General features: G+C 38.0%; 1 protein-coding gene across 1 annotated transcript; it reads right to left on the minus strand.

The window, feature by feature from the left end:
- Nucleotides 1–741: 741 nt before the first annotated feature.
- hibadha (3-hydroxyisobutyrate dehydrogenase a) lies at nt 742–15,455 on the minus strand. Its single transcript, XM_079484037.1, has 9 exons — nt 15,202–15,455; nt 14,725–14,859; nt 14,151–14,311; nt 13,961–14,070; nt 13,620–13,741; nt 6,202–6,335; nt 5,393–5,469; nt 1,835–1,991; nt 742–1,752 (listed from the first exon to the last, which is right to left on the minus strand). Exons 2-9 carry the CDS (start codon nt 14,798–14,800, stop codon nt 1,594–1,596), a joined length of 996 nt encoding a protein of 331 aa, XP_079340163.1. The 5' UTR covers nt 14,801–14,859; nt 15,202–15,455; the 3' UTR covers nt 742–1,593.
- Nucleotides 15,456–15,491: the final 36 nt, after the last annotated feature.

Raw genomic sequence — 15,491 nt, forward strand, 5'->3', positions numbered from 1 at the left:
CGCTAGTTCAGACTGGGCTTGCCTGTCTGAGGCTGTCTACAGACACAAACACACTGCCAGAATAACAAAAACACCATTAAAGAAAAGCCCATGGTTGATGCGTTTTGAATGTGATGATGGAAATAAGGGCATCATCATAATTTGTGTGTAGGGTTTAGTGTCTGGGCAAAATTTTTTTGAAAATCCAGCAGACCATGCAGCGCCTGAAGGACCATGCACGCAGGCAGATAGAGAGCAGGGAGTAGACATCCACATACAGGTAAACTGATATTACTTTGATAGTAAGCTTTGAAATATTGATTATAACTTTACGATGTTTACTTCGTTAGTTAACGTTTCAGACCAATTTCATGTACACCTGTACATTTTTCATTATACGGACCTTTGAAGACATTGTGTGGCCCACTCTTGGCCTACCATTACCTATCCTTTAATCTGAGTAAGCAAACACACTTAAGAGCCTTTAAAGGGATGTTTTAGTGAGGACGTAATGTTTTTTTATGAGGATATTTGGAACATTTTTCCCCTAATCCATCCCTCCCTGAAATATGTTGATATTATTAAATCTAAAAAAAAAACATATGATCATATGCTTTTGATTTGATTTAAATCAAAGAATAAAGTAAAAAATTGCATAAGTACTTGTAAAGTACGTTGCACTTGTAAAGACTGTGAAGCTTTTCAAAATCCTGACCCGATCAGGTCCTTAATCAATGTGTTTGAGCTTAATCAATGTGTTTGAGCTTAATACAAAACCAAAGAGGTCACAGGACAAAAGTCCTGCTTATGACCTTTAGGCCTAGAATCAGATCATAACTCAGTAAAAATATTTTTCTCTTTATTGAGGAAATACAGTCAACAATTTTGCATAAAGGGCACAACATAAGTCTTGGCATTGTCGCTTTCTTCATGACATTAAACACTGATTGTCAGTTTTCTATACAGCACCATCACAAATATATAGGTACTGCAGGGTGGTTTAACACCATGTTTGTCCAGTAGAAAATCTAACAGAGAAAAATATAGAACATTGTGTAATATATAAATACATAAATATAAACTGTTTCGTGTATAACCAAGGTCAGTTTTCATGTGAAACGTGCAAACTCCGGAAACTGGAGGGAACTCACAGTTAGGATTCAGTTTAAGTAAAACTGATGTGTATGAGGTATGTCTTGCATAACCTGAAGTATTCTTAGCAGCGTAAACTTTGTATAAGTAAGGACCACAAAACAATCTCCACTCAGAAATGGGAGCTACATAGGATTTTTCTCATTCCAATGAATGAGTTTCTCATCAACGTTTAAACATTTGAAGAATGCGAGTATACATTTGAGCAGAATGGTTATGCAAACCCGTGCAGAACTTCTTGCACATTATCAGAAGAGACAAGAATCTCCATAAATCAAGAGTTTGTACATTTCAGTAAATTTTTGACTCCCTTGCTACAGCCTAAAAGGAAAGTGCTAGATTTCCAATGCTAAACATACATTAGTTTCAACATAACATCCGTTTCAGACAGGCATGCATATTAACACTGCCCCGGCTATTCATATAATTTGTTTAGCACATTGAGTATGGGCCAGCTTCACTCTACTGTACCCCCTCTTCACGTAAAAACTGGAAGACGGATGAAAAGTCTTTGTTTGCGTAGCCACGAGCACACATGATGCGGTATATCTGATGTGCCAAAGAGCCAAGAGGAATTGGGGTCCGGGTATTGGTAGCAGTGTTTTGAGCCAAACCAAGGTCCTGTGCACAGACAGCATTTTCTTTTTAGATTATTCTTAATGTATATTTTGACGAGTCAATGAGCAAAGAAAAATCGGCTTACTTTAGCCATAAGCGTAGTGCCAAAGCCTCCCTGGTAGCTGTTTGCGGACGGTACTCCCTCCATGACACCCGGGGTGGGGTTGTACGTGTCACTAGACCAACATCGTCCCGAGCTCATGTTGAGAATCTTTGCTAGCAGCTTCGGATCTAAACCCAGTCTGAGCGAGAATTAGAGAGAGGTCAAAGAGCAGAGGTGACATAAGCTGCTAACCTTCAGGCCCAGGATCAGATCATCCTTTAGTGGAAAGCGGGCTAGGATAATACAGTATTGATATTTAACAAGAGCTGCAGTTCATCATTTTCCACTCTCTCGCTTGTTGTCCCACACACACAAATGCAGGGGTAATAAAACTCTGACACAAGCAGCTGTCTTATTAACTCGCCCCCACCAATTCGCCCCTGTAAGAGTAACGGGTGATTTCAGAGCTGAATTTAAAGCAGATCTGACTGAAATGGCCCTCGCGCCTCTAACTCATTCACAGTTTACGGTGTACCTACATAACAATAGTATGAAAAATACCCCATGTCTCCATTAATGTCTATTTTCCACCATTTAAAAAGATTTAAAAAATCAAGATGAAGTAAAAAGACATCTTTCTTAACAAGCAGCACAGATAAACAAAAACGCACTGCACAATATTCACTAATACTGCCTTGAAAACAATAGAAAAAAATCATATTTAAAAATGTATATATTAATATAGATATAAACATAAAAAGACTACATTCTAAAAATACCAGGTTGTTTCAACCCATGTTTGGGTAAAATATGGACAAACACAAATACACGATTATTGTGGACCCCAAAACTCACTATAACAATCACGATATCTGCAGAACACTTACCAAGATAATGTAAATCTTTGACTCAAAGAAACAAATTGTACTCATGGTTGAGTGCACACTTTAAGGGCCTGTTTAACAGACAAGGCTAAGCTTAAACTTGGACTATGTCTCATTTAAATGAGGATAGAAGTTGCTTTTATAAAAATGCATTAGAAAAACATTACTGGTGTGCATCTTAGGACAAAACAATGGCACTGATATATTTAAGATATGTCAACTTAAGTTATTATTAGATAAGACCGCTCAAACATGAATTTTAGTCTGGGACTAGCCTTAAGCCTTGTCTATAAAAATGTGCATCAATGTAGAATATCTAAAATGACCAAACACTAGAGAAAAAGGAAAAAAGCAGTAATACAAATTATGTTTTTTTTGTAATATTACATCCTATTTTTATCCAATATTAATTATATTTCCTCCAACTTTAAAAGATTTCAACCTCAATGATGTGTATGCAGTAACCTATATAAGCAATATGAGAAGTGATGCTTGTCTTATAAGGCATCACTAATCAACTACAAAAGTGGACAGACAGCAGACTGTTTACAAAGACAGTTGACGGAAAAAAGCCATTTTGAATTGGCAAAAAAAAAATGACGACGTATAGAGAAAAGGGAAATGTTAAAATTATGTGATATTGGGCAAGGAGCTGCAGTCTCCTGGTTTAACAAGAACATAAATATGACCACATCAAGAGCGACTCAACACACGCGTGTGGAGGGGCAGCGGTGGTGAGACAGTAAAGTGAGCTTTTTAGCTATTTTTTAGTCTATTAAACTATGATGAGTATTTAAGGGCAGTTATACAGTAACTCCACCTGTCTCCCATTCAGCGGGCCGCGCCTTCATGTGCACACACGCAAAAAGACTTTTATAAGTCTATCCAATAATTAAGAGAGGAGAACACACAGCTGTGTGTAAAATATCTCTTTCTGTTTTAACAGACTGTTTTGGAAATAATAATCTCAATGATGCGTGTGTGCGAGCAAGCTGTCACTTGACAGTTGTTTTTGGGGGTTTTAATGTCTGTAAACAGCCCACTGACTGACCCCGTATCAATCTACTGTTCTGTCTCTCTCTCTCTTACTTTCCCTCTTTATGTCTGTGTCTCTCTGTCTCTTGGGGATGACCGGTGACATATGTTCAACATCGTCCCCTTCCCCTCCTCCACAAACACTCACACACACACACGTTCTGGGTCAGTGACTGAAAAGGTTACCGCCTCAACAGCAGCCCGTCTTTTCTAGTACAACACAAATCACTCTCTCAGCACAAGAAATTATTGTGTGTGTGTGTGAGAGAGCGAGAGAAAGAGAAGGGGAGGTGCCCTGACTGTTAAAATGCTAAACATCAACTTTGTATAGCGCACGTTCGGCTCCTGTTGACATTATCCAAACCATTTGCACGTTAAATTGACTTGAATGAAACGTAACACTTTCAAAGGAAATCTGGCGGATTAAATAGAGTGTAAAGTGTACGCAGGTTAATGCCATGGCAGCGGGTGTAAGGCAAACAGATGTAAGTCTAGTTAAACAGGACGAGTTAATTACATTAAACTAAATAGAAATGGAGAGGAAATAAACTACAGGCGTCTGATGTTTGATCCCCCGTCCGAACGACTTGTTTATGTTTATGAACGATGCTTCTCATTTTATCTTCATAAAACCCTGGTGCACACGGAATAAAGCAGTTAACGCGTAGTCTTATAAGCAAATACACAGCCCACAATTTTATTAATGGCCTTAAGAGGCAACAAACTAGTTTATTAGAAAATGTCAATTATCTTTTTAAACATCTGTATGCAGGCTGTGTTGGTGGATGAACTGGGAATTTCAAAGCCCTTTCAATCTCTATTCTGCGTGTATGTGAAAACGTGGGCATCATTAAAAAAATAGCACTCATTCTAGCTGCTTTAAAGTGTAGACAGCAGCATATGCATGCATAAGTGATGATAGATGGAGAGAGCAGGGTAGAGAGAGCAGCAGGAGAGAAAGGATATAACTGTCTTTTGGGGACACCTTTCCAGGCGAAACATCACGCATGGCCGGAGATACCCTGCATTGCTTATGAGATCAACAAATTAGAAAGAAGCGTGACGAAAACAAGCAAAAGATTTTATGTGAGAGGTGAAAAACATATCAATAATTCTCCATAGGGAGAGATTAATTATCCTTCATTTTGATGGAAAAACTTAATATTCTCAAATAGGCCAAACTCACATTTTCTGTACACGCTGTATGCAGAACGAAAGGATTGGCTGCAGTGCAGTATGGGAGATTAATGACAGCCTAGAACCGAAGGCATCTAAATGAGTCTGTGTAAGAGTATATGAGTGCATTCGGGCCTGATATCTCTGAGAAGAGGGATGATTTTACTATACACGCTACGATTCCACAACTGCAGAAGAAATATGAGTATAGATGTCATATGCATAGAAGATTTGTGAATCTTTTTACATAAATGTAGTCTTAAAACCTATTCCTTAAAGAAATCGGGGTCAGCTGTGGCCTGGTAGTTAGGGCAGACGACACTAGTTTGAACATGGCTAAAAAGTCATTCCCCATTCATCCTTTTTTCTCTCTTCTAAACTATAAAAAAGAAAATCCATAATCTTTTATTTTCTAATCTTTCTAATATTATACAATTTTAGATTTATGCAAACATCAAACGCACTTTACTGAGACTAATCATGGGCAACAAATTATTTTATTCACCTAATCCCAAGGTTCATGGTCTCTGCCGTACCAATCATGCCAATTGCCAACATCATGTTGTTACAGATTTTTACTGCCTGAAAGAATGAAAGACAACAGTTCAGTCACTAATGCATTTCTAACCTTTGTTCTTTAATCAACATTATTCTATTTTTTAAACTTATTAATACAACATAATGGTCCTTTAGCACACCCTATTTATCCTAGTGGATAACAACTGAGATAAAATGTGTGATTGTGTGAGCTTTTTTGCATTTGGTTACTACATTACACTCCATTTTCAACCCAGTGTTGGGTTAAAAAGGGCCAACCCCAACAGTTGGTTTAAAGGGATAGTTTCAGTCTTCATTTAATCACCTTTACGTCGTTTCAAATCTGTAAACATTTTTTTGTTCTGATGAACACAGAGAAAGATATTTTGAAGTAAGGAAACACAAACCACTCTGGGACACTTTTGACTACAATTGTCATTTTTCCTTCTATGGCAGTCATGTTATTCAAGTACTGTTTGGTTACAAGCATTCGTCCAAATATATTTCTCTGTGTCCAACCAAACAAAGAAATTCGTACAGGTTTGTTACAACTAGAGCAATTCATGTCAGAATGTTTTATTTTATTCATCCCTTTAAAATGAACCCAGGACATGGTTTATATTTGACCCACCAATGGGTTTGTTTTGGGTTGAAACAAACCACCATGTTAAATGAATTACATCCCAACCGTTGGGTTCATGGCCTAACGCTAGTTTTAAAAGAACCCATCAAGTGTATGTAACAGGTTACAGGTAAGATAACATGTATTTACAATACCTGTCCACTACCCACTTGGCCACAGTACACTACATTTGCTCCCATACATGTGAGCAGCTCCTTGGCAGCGTTAAACTCCACCTCCACTCCACCCACCATGAAGGTGAGTTTAGCCAGACTGGCAGCACCAACACCTGGGCAGAGAAAGTAACGATAAAAATGTCCTCAGTTTGTAATGACAACTGGCAATCATTGATATTAAGATGTTTACACTTTTTGTTTTATTTTGTGTTTTTGACTGTCATATGTCATGATATTGGTATCAGATGGTAATACCATGTTCTTTGATATACACCATTGTACTGAAAACTTACAATATTCTTGGTAATAATATTAGCAGTACTTTGCAATTACAGTTGCACTTACAAAACTTATGTTTCTGCTTTATCATATCCAGAGAACTATGGAAATGTGGGTTATAGACAGTTTCAAAGCAACACAAACATATGCTACTGCACATGCGCAAAGAATAACGTTCCTGTAGATTATTTCTGATAAGCAAAAGAAATCAGTAAATTACATTACAAATTACATTAGCAAAAAGTGTGTCTAGCCAGTATTGTTTTCGGGGACCAGTGAAGAGCCGGTAATTTAAAGGTTACACAACCCATTCTTATTAAAATATAATTTATAAATCAACAATATTAATAAAATAAAATAAAAATAGTTATTAGCCACTAGCCAGATCGATCAACAAACAGATCGGAAGTTAACTTCGGGGCCAGGCGCGTGCGTCCGATGAAACAGTCTACAGTGCCTGAAATGTTTTTTCAAAAACCAGTATAGCGGATGCTGGTCATCATATATTTGATATAATTTAAAATTCTTCTAAAACAACGAAATAACAAGTCTACATCCCCCTAATATTATGTCATGCTTATGTCCTCTATGCAATCGGTTTGGTATCTCTACGAGAATCAAAGTCCCCAAAACACAACACTACTAATTTAAGTTAAGCAGGTCAAGCTTTAGTCAACTGTGTGTGTGTGTGTGTGTTTTAAGGAAGAGGAGGGTATTAATAAGCTGTCTGGGACCAGCGGGACAGCATTTGAGTGTTTGCCTTTAAAAGCCGATTGTCCAAATCATCCTTCACAGCTCTCTGAGGACAAGAACCCATTGTCCTCCTCCACACAAACACATACGCTTGCGTACGACAGCTGTGCCTGAAGCGACACTCCGCCCCCTAAGTGAACACGCCCCCTGGGGTTTGAGTGACAGCTCTAAGGGGTAATTAACTTTACACTTTATCATGTTCAATTAAGCGCCACGCCTCAAAAAGGACCAAGCGTGGCCAATCACGTTAAAGCGTGCCATGTTCTACAAGGGAGGGGTCCCTTTCAGGCTGCTGACACGGATATGTGTGTCCAGGGAGTTGCCCGATTATAATGCAATTAAAGCAGTAAAATTGGCCTGAAATTTCTTTTTAACACTGAAACCTCATCTGCTGTGCTAAAATCCCCAAACATGCATATGAATACCTGCATATAAACATGCATAGGATTTTGCGTCACACAACTGAATGTGATAGAATACAAAAAATTAAAAGTATACGGTATTCAGGTGTGCAGTCTGTTTGTCAACACTAATGAATAGGCTGCTTATACTGAAAAGCTAATAATGGTGAAGTTAATTATTAAAGGCCGCGAGAAAAGAGCTGATGTAAGAGAGTAAAATGGAGAGCAACTAAGAAAGGAAAAGATAGACTTTATGACTTTCTCTCTGCTCTGTATTGATTTCTGCCATGGTTATCTGTCATCAATAATTCTCTCATTAGCTCAGGGTGTCTGTCATTTCCCTTACGCTACATACACACTCAGAGAGTAAACGTGTGTGATTGTGTGTCTTGTTTAATGCAAGTCAGATATGTAAAAGCCTGTCAAGCACGTTTTAATCAAATTACATGATGTTTGATGATTAATGAATCTAATCATGTTTTTAATAACTGATTTAAAAAAATTATTAATCATTTTAAATTAACATGTTAAACTGACAGCCCTAAAAAAACTAATTTACAGAGTTAAAATAAAATACACAGATAAAATAAAATAGCCATTTTATTATTTATATAAAAATTATTAAAAAAAAGTATATATGTATATATACAAATACATACTCAGATATCCAAATATATACATGTAGGCCTACATATATATCTTTTTACTTTATATTTAAGTAAAAAATCCATTTCAAAGTAAAATAAATGTCATATTTATTTATAAAATATATAAGTAAAATAAAATAGATTTTATTTTTAAAATGTACATGCATGTGTATGAAGCACTGAATGTTGAATGAAAACGTATTAATGTGAAATATGCTAGCAGTTGTTTATAGTGTCAGTCTTTGCAATATCGAAAATTTTTAGATAAGTAACTTAAAGGAATAATTCACCTTCAAAATGTCCTCTTGTCATTTCAATCTGACTTTCTTTTTCTGCAGAACACGCAAGATATTTAGAAAAATGTTGGTAAAAGAAACCCACTGGTCCCCATTGACCTGCAAAGGTTTTGTGTCCATAAAATAGAATTCCTTAAGGCTTAAACATTTTTTTTATCTTAAAATACAAACTTCAGCATACATAAACACCCAAGCACACCCACAGTTGAACAAGATGTTCATCTGAGCTTAAACCACCTCATCGAGCTTGTAGTTCTCTGAGCTTTTATTGTGTGTAAATAAAAACCCCAAGAAACCTTCTGTCTTCTTTCTACAAGCCTCTATAACTGCTGACGGTAATAAAGACTATACACAATGAAGTGACTGCTTTTTCCAGCCCGCCCCACCAGACACACACACACACAAACGCTTGTCCTTTTGCAATCTATTCGTTAGCCTACTGAGCTGATCAATAACTTTTTCTTTTTGACTGTAAAAAGACCCGCATTGATCGGAAAGAGACAATAGGGATTCAAAGGCGATTGTCTCTGTAAATGACTGCGCTGGCAGGGCATTAAAGAGATCTCCAGAGGACATTCTAAGAACCTTCTTATTGTGTTTCCAATACCAGAAACACTGCTGTAAAAACATTAGGCAAACCTCGATAAAATGCTGTTTTTAAGACGCTGTGTCAGAGAATGTCAATGATTCATTTTACGATCAAAGCTATATTTGTCCATAACGGATAAGCGGACAAATTAATGCACACAGTCCTCTTGACGCCTAAAGCTGAATTCTGATAAGGCGATTTTGTCGTTTTTCTCATGCAGCAAGGAACAATTTTGTAACTTTGGCTTTTGATGCAGTGGGAACGCTGATGTTGGTTAACAGTAGAGCAAAAACAAAAAAAAATATTTACTAGCTTCATGTGGCTAAACCTTATAATTACGACCAAGAGGAGATATTTTCTCAAACAAATTAAAAACACCAAACAAAGATATAAAGATATAAAAAAGCGCTCATGAGAAAACCATGCGGATTAAATACATTCAACGGTTTGTACGCCAGCAGCTAATGTGGTGTTCTGTCAGGTTCACGAAGGCAAAACGGTTTAACGAGCCACCACAAACGCAAACCTTCGCACGGTCACATGACGGAGTTGTACACGAACAGTGAGAGCTTTGTGCTGTTGGATTATCTCATTATCTTCATCATTCAGGTAAGCAGGACTTTAATCACCCTCATTTTCGGTGCACGATAGTAGTGTCCCTCTGAGTGTGAACAAGTGAGGAATAATCTGGAATCAATGTTCTCCCAGGGCCCAGGATCCAGGATCATCTCTATATTGGCTCACAAGAATGCAGATTATTAGACCTCAACACCGCCAAACATAACAGTACCATCATCACTTCTAAAAATTTCAATAAATAGAGCGCTTAAAAGCTGCTTAACGTATGCATATTTATAAAAAAAACACACACTGACACACAAATGTCTGCCATCAGACTGGTGTTTTGAGTGACAGCTTCTCAATAGGGGGCAAAAGTGGATACCAGATGACACCGGAAAATGATGGACAGCTTTTCATTCACTTCTTTGCTCACCAATCATATCCATGTCATGCTGCAGACCAAACAGACAGTAAATGTCTAAAATTCTCCTCACCTAATGTCAGATTTAGACCAAAAGAAACAAACATGCTCACACAACACACATCCACTGCTGTAAGGGGCCTGGTTAGACAGCTGCTATGGGTCTGTTTCCATCTGGAGCTCAGGACAGACACCGACCGCCCCTGCACGCACACACGCAAACCCAGACCCGTCTCCCCTGGCCTTCCCAGCAAGGATCTTGTTATGCTAATTATTCTGTCACTTACCTATCTATCAAGCCATTTCTTCCTCCCCCTTCTGCTCTGGCCAACAGAGGGCAGATATATTAATGAGAGCACTCGCGGCACCCGAAAACAGTGCAGGCAAAAGCTGATCTACATTAGGATATATCTGGAGATCCACCTCTCCATTAATGAGCAATCCGAAAACCAGATTACCTATCGTTTACAGCATCTGCTGTCCATTCAGGAGAGTGAATTTACAATTAGGAGTGAATAAAGTAATGTTGACAGTGTAAAAGAGTCCATTAAAACTGTAGCTATGAAACATGAAAACTCGCACACAACAAGCCAATAAAAGCAAAGACAGAATCTGATGAAGCAGGTTAGGTTTGACAATCTGTATGATTAAAGAAACTTTTTTCCAATGCTGGCAAGTCAATGAAAGATACTCAAAAGGATTTTGATGTTTTAAAAAGAAGCTTTACAAAAATAGGCTTGGTAGCTTCTTCTTAAAGGGACAGTCCACCCAAAAATAAACAATTCTGCATTTATTTACTTTCCTTCACATGTGACACTTTCTTTGGAACACAAAGATGTTTTGAGGAATGTCTCAGTGGTTTTTATAAGTCAATGAGAGCAATGTTGTTTGGTTACACTCTTCAAAATATCTTCTTTTTTGTTCTGCGGAAGAATTAATTTTGATTTTTGGGGTGAACTATCCCTTTAAGACCATTTGGTCACATGAGTGATATCAAACGCTACATTCCATTTAGAGTAACATTTCATTTCAACCTTTTTGAAATGCAGTTCTTCTAAAAACTAAAAGATTGTCACAGTCTCCTTCATTTGCGCTGATCTACATAAGGGGCTGATGGGTGAAGGCAGGATGACGGGTGTCCCATCGAGACAGCTCATACATTCAGTCTGCTACATCAGAGCCAATAGATGATAGCAGACAAGATGAGAAGCTCATAACATTCAAGACAGGCCCAAATCTGAGTTGAGATAAAGATTAAGAAATACAGACAACCCGATGCAACAAAAGGGGAGGTTGATGCCGAATACATCAAATGTGTTACGCAAATACACATTATGAGTTACGCATGCAAGTACTGCACTTGACTTGAGGTTTCTACACCGTGAGAGCAGAGGCCGGACACGACATAAAACACAAGCAAAACCACCTTTAGGCTCAATCCCACCACACACAGAGCTGCGACACAAACGCTCTCCGAAGTCGAAGTTTTCCCACCGTACGTTCTTAGTGAAAATGAGCGACAGTGCGGCCGCAATCTCAGCAAGAACCAAAGAATGTGGGTAATTACTGTTAACTAGCCGAGCACTTGTGTAGACGAAGCAACGGTCGCACAGCCCACGTTTCAGAGCATGTGACGTAAGCCAGGTTTGTTGTGGGTCCAATTCTGCGATGGCAGACAGTGAGGTTTGTGCCTTTGAGTTTATTACAAATCTATGCGAAAGACGACAAAGAAAGCGAGAGAGAGAGAGCGAGAGAGAGACAGAGTGTGTTCGTTCGTCACTTTACGAGTGTATTATTTGAGAAACACGGTCTGATGTGCCAAACCTTAGTGACGCACGAGAGAGAGACACAAAACCAAGAGTATAAAATTATATCAAAAGAAAATCAACGGTAAAAAATACAACATGATCACACACGCATGCAAATTCTGCCTCCCAAAACAGAGAACATAGAGGATAGATGGTGGGAGATTGCTGAGAATGGACCATCTCACACCATGGCGTCATGATGGCTGGAGTGCCACCTTCTGGACAGCTGAAGTGTCATTCTGCTGTAGCCTATTAGAATTCTTTACAATTGTCTTTTTTGTACTAGTATATGTCCTGACCTGAAGGAACAGTTCACATAAAAATGCTAATTTTGTCATCACTTACTCATCCTTGCGCTACTTCAGACGAGTATGGTTTTCTTTCAGTGGAACACAAAATTAGATGTTTGGATAATGTTCAAGCCTGTCTGTTAACTACAATGAACTCAGAAGTTACCTATAAATAGTCTTTGGGACTATAGTTTAAGGCCTCTGAACCCCTTTGATCAAATAGTGAGATGAACAGACAGATTTGTTTCTCAGGAAAATGCTTCCCCTCAGCCCAAGTTTTCAATACCCTTTATGCATATGAATAGTTGACAAATATACCACATGCGTCCTATGACAAAGGACATAGTGTGACACAGCAAAAATGCAGAAAACAAACAACTAATAATATATTATTTTATAATTATTTTAATATAAAATAGTATAAGAGAGATTTATCTTTATTGTTAGTGTTTTGCTGTCACACCATAGGACACATATCAACTACCCATATACATATTAAATTGTAGCATGGCAACTTTGACATGAGTCAATTTATGGTATTTTTTTATTTTTAGAGCTTGACAGCACCAACAACATTCCTTCTTTTGTGTTCCATAGAAAAACATATATTCTACATTGCGAGTAGTCTCACATCGAATCAATATGCACCGATCCCAAATAATAGAAAACCACAATCTGAGAAAATTACAAAAAAGGTTTAGATCACAGTCTAGTCCAAGGGGAAGGACACACATTCACTTTTTTTATAGCCTAGTCCACACACAGGCCCTTTAAAACCTTGTCTGTGCTACAGACACCACTCAGTAAACATACATCCAGCAAACCTTAAATGCCTAAGGAGTGGGTAAGAGTTGTGCAGCTTAAGCATGTGCCGTTTCTCAGCACTTTATGGCCCTTTATCTACATGAAAGGCACTGGCACTGGGAAAGCCAACATTACGGCTCCATCAAAGTGAAAGCTACTGACAGCGCTGTCCTCCATTACGGCTCAGGCCATTAAAGGCCCTGTCACAGAGCCTTCACAGAGACTCTGCGTAATATAACGGCATGGCTGTTTGTGTTTCTGCAGTCGTGGGTTTCTTTGACTCAATTTCCAGAAACGATTTAGGTACACATCTTGTTAAAGGAATACTTAATTATGATTTAGACATAACATTACAATAAAACTATTAAGGGATATTGTTAGAACTTTTTCTAAGCTTGTTGTTTACATACATTGAGAGGAAGGTAGGGCATCCTATTTTTGGATTTAAACGTACCATAATAAAAACTGAAGATAGAGAGGATACAGTTTAATCATTGAACAAAGAAAAGTGTGATGTTATCTGTGTGGTATCAATGGATTGTTCATACCTCCTGACACTGGAGCATCCATGTATACTGCACCCATCTTCTCAGCAGCAACGGCCATCTCCTTGGACACTGAAGGGTCTATGGTGCTGGAGTCAATAAGTAGCGTGCCTTTTTTAACTTTTCTGAAAAACAGAAAGACAAGGAGAATATTAACTGTAAGCAGCTCAGTCATGAAACGAAGTACAAACCTGTTGCATCACTCAAATATACACAAGCCTACCCAAGCCTGTATTTTACACTTATTCAAATGTATTTATATTAATCAAAATTACAGCACCATATTCGATTCTGTTAATTTATAACTATTCAATTTTATTCAGGGTATTTATGTCCTCACATACTTAAGTATCCCATTGGGTCCTGTGTAAACCTCTACGACGTTGGGGCTGGATGGCAGCATGGTGATAATGCGGTCGGCTTTTTCAGCCACGCCAGCGGGGCAATCTAGGATCTGTGAGGAAGAGCAAAGTTAATTCTTTCCAAAGATTATATGCGTGATGAAGTTTTAGAAACACGGGTATTAACACATACCTGTGCTCCCGAATCATTAAGTTCCTTACAGGATTCAGGGAAGACATCCGTTGCAAAGACAGGGTATCCGTGCTTCAGTAAGTTTCTCACCATGGGTGTACCCATGTTACCTAGTCCAATGAAACCCACTGGGGTCTTAGAAGCCATTGATCTACAGGATACTACAACACACACATAAGCAACCATATGTTTGAAAGAAATGTAAACAAATATCTGTATTTACACGAGAAATGTTGAGTCAAGATCTTGTTCAATAATCTGAATTGGATACATTTGTAACAATCCATGAGCCCATAAACAGAAAACAGCTGTACTGCACAGCCAGCATACAGTTGCAGATGCCTTAACAATAATATTACACTGCTGCTGTGCATAATGTCTTTTTTACACTTTAGGTAATGCTAATCTAATGTTAGCAAACTGTCAGCACTTCAGAACAATACTTGCGGCCGTTGAATACTTGTCAAACACATCAGTTAGATGATAAAACAATATTTCCAATCTACTTTTTGCAATGGCAATAGGGACGCTTTGATATCTTTGGTAAAGGATAAATAAATAACTTTTAACGTACCCATCGTGATGTCCACATGTTTATTGCACCTTTTGTAGAGATTCTGATAGCCTCTTAACAAGGCGGCCATGCTCATTTCCGCTTGACCTCGGCGCTGCTTTGACAGCGTGCGAGTCAGGAACTCGGGGGCGGTTCCTATGATTGACAGAACAAGTCATCCAATCACGGCTCATGTATTTTGTGACAACCAACCAATTGGATAGCGGTCTTCGGAGAGGTCGTGTACAGCTTTCTCTTAACTTGTCACTGTGATTTCTTTACATGGAGATTAAGCTAAGGTGATACTTCTTAAAAGATTAAGAATGTCTAGACGTTTAAGTCGACTAAAAGTAAATACATTATGTTACTTCACTTTAGAGAAAGTTTTACAGCGAAAGTTTGAGCTTAATTGTCCACATAGGGCTATAGTATTACAAATAGCTGTTACACACATGCATACCAAATTCATAAATGCACATTTCTTATAATAAACCGTACCAAAATATGTATTGTTCACTTTAGTGGATGTCCGTTCCTGAGTCGTTGCCTAATACTTGCTTGAAATGTCCAATAACTGTTTTTCCTCCACACCTTTAAAACAGTAACTTAATATCTAACTAATGTTAACTTGTGATATTAATAACTTGTAATATGTAACTAAAGTCGTGTGGACAAAGAAGGAAATTTGCAACATGAGATATGATCACGATTGTTATTGATAACGGTTTCATGTTTTCATAATTTTAAAGTATGTTCTGGTAAGGGCCACCCACCAGCCAATAGCAATT

The sequence above is a fragment of the Barbatula barbatula genome, assembly GCF_947034865.1.
Source record: "Barbatula barbatula genome assembly, chromosome: 21".
Taxonomy (NCBI): Eukaryota; Metazoa; Chordata; class Actinopteri; order Cypriniformes; family Nemacheilidae; genus Barbatula; species Barbatula barbatula.

Excerpts from the sequence above, each read along its gene's own strand:
- hibadha (XM_079484037.1), bottom strand. The coding sequence starts at position 14,800 with ATGAGCATGGCCGCCTTGTTAAGAGGCTATCAGAATCTCTACAAAAGG. Across the intron at positions 5,470-6,201 it reads GCCAAGTGGGTAGTGGACAG|GCAGTAAAAATCTGTAACAA; the intron begins GTATTGTAAATA and ends TCATTCTTTCAG. Across the intron at positions 1,992-5,392 it reads ACCATGAACCTTGGGATTAG|ACTGGGTTTAGATCCGAAGC; the intron begins GTGAATAAAATA and ends ATTCTCGCTCAG.